We start from the raw sequence: 4754 nt of genomic DNA on the forward strand, positions 1-4754 counted from the left end.
AGGTTGAATAAAGGCCATGGGCCGTTGATTTCGCATCCGACGATCCACAAAATCTACTGACCCCAAAAAAAAAAAATCAGCTGACTGACGTCTAGCCACACCCATTTTCTTATGATAGCTATATAGCATACACATATTTTGATATAAAATCAAACTTTCTAAGGTTTCATCTAGTTTAAAACTAGATAAAAGTTATTGCATTAACATCTACGATATCAACCTAATATAACTTGATACATCATATAAACATGCACTACTTGAAAGCTTATAGTGAACAATGTTTACCTTATGTAGATATCGACGAGTGTGAGTTTCATCCATGCCTTGATGACGGTGTATGTACCAATAAAGACGGAGGGTTTGACTGCGGTTGCCCACCAGGAACCCATGGCAACAATTCCGTACCCGGTGGCTGCATCCCTTTTGTCTCCATCACACGTAAGCTAAGCTACAAACAGTTTTGATTATTTTGCACTTGCAAGTACTATTACTGGAGTAGAAGTTTTGAAATTCTACCAACGAGTAAAAGTACACTGTATCACTAATCACTTCATTTGTTTTCCCGCTGTAAAGGTTTTATTAAGACAAGGCGTATTATTCATTAATATGGTGTTAATATGACATGATATTGGTATCATTAGTCATTTTTAAAACTACTTCCTGGTAATTATGATTTTATATCATACATTAACAACATATTAATAGGGTAATGTTTTATCAAAGCCTTGTCTTAACAAAGCATAATATATATTTAATACGTATGAGGATGGACGAGGTGTTATTAGTTACTGATACACTATAGTATGTTTCTTCTTTTTTTAAGCAGAAGCGGAAGGTGATATGTGCGGAAGGAAATGTGGAGACGTCGATGTACTATACCCGTTTGGCATCGGTCCGTCCCACTGCTACCGGCCAGGCTTCAACCTCACCTGTGACTACCCAAGCGGCAAGCTCCCTCGGTTATTACTCGATAGATTCGGAATCTTCCAAGTTCAAGAGATCTCCCTTCCAGACACCACTCTGCGTGTTACTAGCTCATTCGCCGTCATCGAAGCTAACTCCAAAAATGACTTTGGTTTTGATTTCAACAACTATTTCACAAGCCGAGGGGGTGTGCTCTACTCGTTGTCCACCCGTAATGAGCTCATCCTCTCAGGGTGTAATGTTCAGGCGACACTACATGGGCTTGACAATGATGCGTCCATCATCAGCGGCTGCACCAGCTTCTGCTCCGAGAGCGATGTCAGTGCCGGAAGGGTGCCAATTGCGAGAAACAAGAATTGCTACGGCATGGGTTGTTGCCAGGCACGCATTTCTGAGCCCTTGGATGGCGGCATGCCTGGCATGTTGAGCCTCAAGTTTGCCGACATGAACAATTTCCCGGATAACATGTCACGACCCCCGTATGCTCTGATAGCGGAGGAGGGGTGGTTCGACAATCGTCTTGTCTCTGACCAACAGACGCGTGCGCTTCAAAACAAGTTGAGATTTGCGCCAAAGGTTCGTATTGTTGTAGATTGGAAAGTGCTGCCATCTGAATCAGTAGGCTTACACGACTTACGTGATCATGCGAAGTCGTCATCGGGTCTAAATTGTACCATGGACGTAGCTGCTAACATCTGCAAGAGCAAGCATAGCAGGTGCATACCAGCTGGGACAAACACAGGCTATTCTTGCCAGTGTTGGGAGGGCTACCAAGGCAACCCCTACGAGCCTCATGGATGCAAAGGTTAGAATGCAAAGCATATGTACGATAGAGGCATGCATGTTGAATTGTTTTTGTGCTTTATGTAATTACCAGAGATTTGACACACACTCTCTCTCTCTCTCTTCCTTTTTTCTGCAGGTGACCACATCTCATCTAAAGGTGAGCAAGTCCGTATGAAGGTTATGTATTTTAATTTTACAGAATGATAAGTATTTTTGTATTCAGTCTCATTCTATAGAAGTTATTGTTTTTGATATAGAAAGTTGCAAACTTAGTCGTACTACAAGAGAATGTATTTTGTTTCTTAGAAAGTCTAGATAGAGGGCCGACATTGTACAGTCACAACAATTTGCTTGTTTCAGCTACAAGTGGGTGTTTAAAGGAATCTGTATATTTTCAGGTATATTTGCCGCCATTATAGGAGTTTCATGCGGGACAGGTCTAGTTATTTTGATTCTATCATCATACATTGTTTCAAAGAAAGTGAAGCATCGGAGAGTACAAGTGTTAAAACATAAGTTTTTCAAGCAGAATCATGGTCAATTGTTGCAACAACTGGTAGCTCAAAGTGTCGGTATTGCAGAAAGTATGATCATAACGTTGGAAGAGCTAGAGAAGGCAACACACAATTTCGACAATGATCTTGTGATTGGTGGTGGAGGGCATGGTACTGTTTACAAAGGAATTTTATCAAATCAACGTATTGTAGCCATCAAGAAACCAAAGAAGGTGGTTCAGAAGGAGATTGATGAGTTTATAAATGAGGTTGTGATCTTATCACAGATCAACCATAGGAATGTGGTAAAACTCTTTGGTTGTTGCCTTGAAACTGAAGTCCCAATGTTGGTCTATGATTTCATATCCAATGGAACACTTTATGAGCATCTTCATGTCGAAGGACCAAGATCATTATCGTGGGGTGACAGACTTCGTATAGCCATTGAAACATCAAAATCTTTGGCATATCTTCACTCAGCCGCTGCAATACCTATCATCCATAGAGATGTCAAGTCTGCTAACATACTTTTGGATGATACTCTAACAGCAAAAGTAGCAGACTTTGGAGCATCAAGGTACATTCCCATGGAGAAATCTGGTTTAGAAACAAGGGCTCAAGGTACAAGAGGATACTGGGACCCGATGTACTTTTACACTGGGCGCCTCACGGAGAAAAGTGATGTTTACAGTTTTGGAGTTGTCCTTGTGGAACTACTAACCAGGCAGAAACCGTCTTCATATTTGTCCTCAAATGACGAGAGTCTTGTTGTACATTTTGTTACTTTGTTTGCGGAAGGGAATTTGCCCCATATATTAGACCCACAAGTCATCGAGGAAGGAGGCAAAGAAGTCGAAGAAGTGGCTGCTATTGCCATAGCATGTGTAAAATTAAGTGGAGAGGATCGTCCAACCATGAGGCAAGTGGAGTTGACACTAGAAGGCGTCCGTACATCTGAGGGGCATGTTTTACATAATGCGGTGGCTAAGGAAGCTCACAGTAATGATATTGAAGTAGGTGTTCAATCTAATAAATCAGTTAGAAAAGATAATGAGGGGTCGACAAGACAGTATAGTATGGAAGAAGAGTTCATACTATCTGCAAGTTGTCCTCGGTAGTTGTAGTGAAATTGTGCTCAAGCAAAAGATTTCATGTGCACGCTGTACAGCTTTGTTTGGGTGGGGCATATACCGATAATTCATCCTGGAGCCCGGGCTCCAGGATGAATTATCGGTATATCCACTACTAGTCTTAGTAAATTTGTGCTCAAATCAAAGACTCATGTGGACAGTTGGCAGCTTTAGTTTCTTGTATATCCACTGCTGATAGTGTCGTCCTCTAGACTAGTGAGCCAAGGGTGGAATGGTGTATGAAAAAACAAAATAAGTTAAACTGTTGTGGGATCCCTAATGGGAAAATAGTTAGCCCTCGTACGACATGCGAATGTGATCCCATGTTCACTCAGTGAGACAACAATTACGACATGATCTCCGTACATATGCTTTCTTGCTTAATTTAGAAAATAAATCAAATGCAATCTTTCTTTTACGGCGTGACCTACTCCAGCTCAGTTAGGAATCATTGGAACACACATTTTTAATGTAAAAGCTCGATCAGTCATGTCTAGTTACATTATTTACATAACTTATTCTTCTTGTAGTTCTACATGGTCTCCGGCTCACATGTAATATTTATTTTTGCTAGTGTTCGTTGTACTGTCATGGTTGAAAATGAATAGAACAGAAATTTTTCCAGAAAAAAAAAGATCAACTGATCGGATTTTTAGATTGAAAAAAGTGTCGGGGAAAACGAACACCTATGGGATGACAAGAATCCCTTCTACGTTCGGCGGGGGTTTAGCTGCACGAAGAGCAGGTCCAGTAGCTAGCACACAGGGGATTTTTACCCAGGTTCGGGCCGCCAAGATGCGTAATACCCTAGTCCTGCTTGTTTGGTTATATGTGTTCTTGACCTTTGAACTAGCTACGATGTGTGCTTTGTCCAAAAGTCCAACCCCTCCCTCGGTATGCCTTGGGTCTCCTTTTATATGCAAAGGGGTTGCCACGGTGGCACATAGGAGGAGGGAAGCTATCGTGATCGAGCTTATCGCTCGGTCAACATAGGACAAACGCACTTAATGTGCTGCTTACGTGTCCTTCTACTTTGTCGGGGATTGTAACAGGAACTATCCCGTCCGCTGTCGCCTCTCCTTGCTTCGACACGCGTCCATGTTGACGAGGCGTGCAATGCCACGCTAGCTAACTAGGTGCTGTGTTGGCGCGATGGTAGAGCCTCCACGAAGATCTGCATGCCTCCATGTAGGTGCCCACTTAGTTGGCACGCTGGTCGTCGTATTGGAGTGGTAGTGAGGTGGCAATTTCTTGCCGAGCGTGGGCCTAGCCGCGGCCCAGCTGTCGTCCCCGGCAAGGCTTGTCGGGGGCCTTGTAGTCGTCGCCGGCAAGGGTCTTGCCGGGCTCCTTCTTCTTCTGGTCCCACATGGGGCTGGAGGCCGCCAATCTCCATGGAGATCTGCATGCATGTGTTCCCAAA

The 4754-nt window shown here is 43.0% G+C and overlaps 1 protein-coding gene across 1 annotated transcript in view; it reads left to right on the forward strand.

Annotated features, from left to right (window-relative positions):
- Positions 1–3322, forward strand: part of LOC119306154 (wall-associated receptor kinase 3-like) — a 4933-nt gene extending 1611 nt beyond the window's left edge. Inside the window, exons 2-5 of the mRNA XM_037582461.1 lie at positions 295–438; positions 827–1729; positions 1847–1867; positions 2109–3322. Of these exons, the coding sequence (XP_037438358.1) occupies positions 295–438; positions 827–1729; positions 1847–1867; positions 2109–3322 (2282 nt within the window). The remainder of the gene's footprint in view (positions 1–294; positions 439–826; positions 1730–1846; positions 1868–2108) is intronic.
- Positions 3323–4754: the final 1432 nt, after the last annotated feature.

This window comes from Triticum dicoccoides, chromosome 5B (genome assembly GCF_002162155.2).
Source record: "Triticum dicoccoides isolate Atlit2015 ecotype Zavitan chromosome 5B, WEW_v2.0, whole genome shotgun sequence".
In the NCBI taxonomy this organism is placed as follows: domain Eukaryota; kingdom Viridiplantae; phylum Streptophyta; class Magnoliopsida; order Poales; family Poaceae; genus Triticum; species Triticum dicoccoides.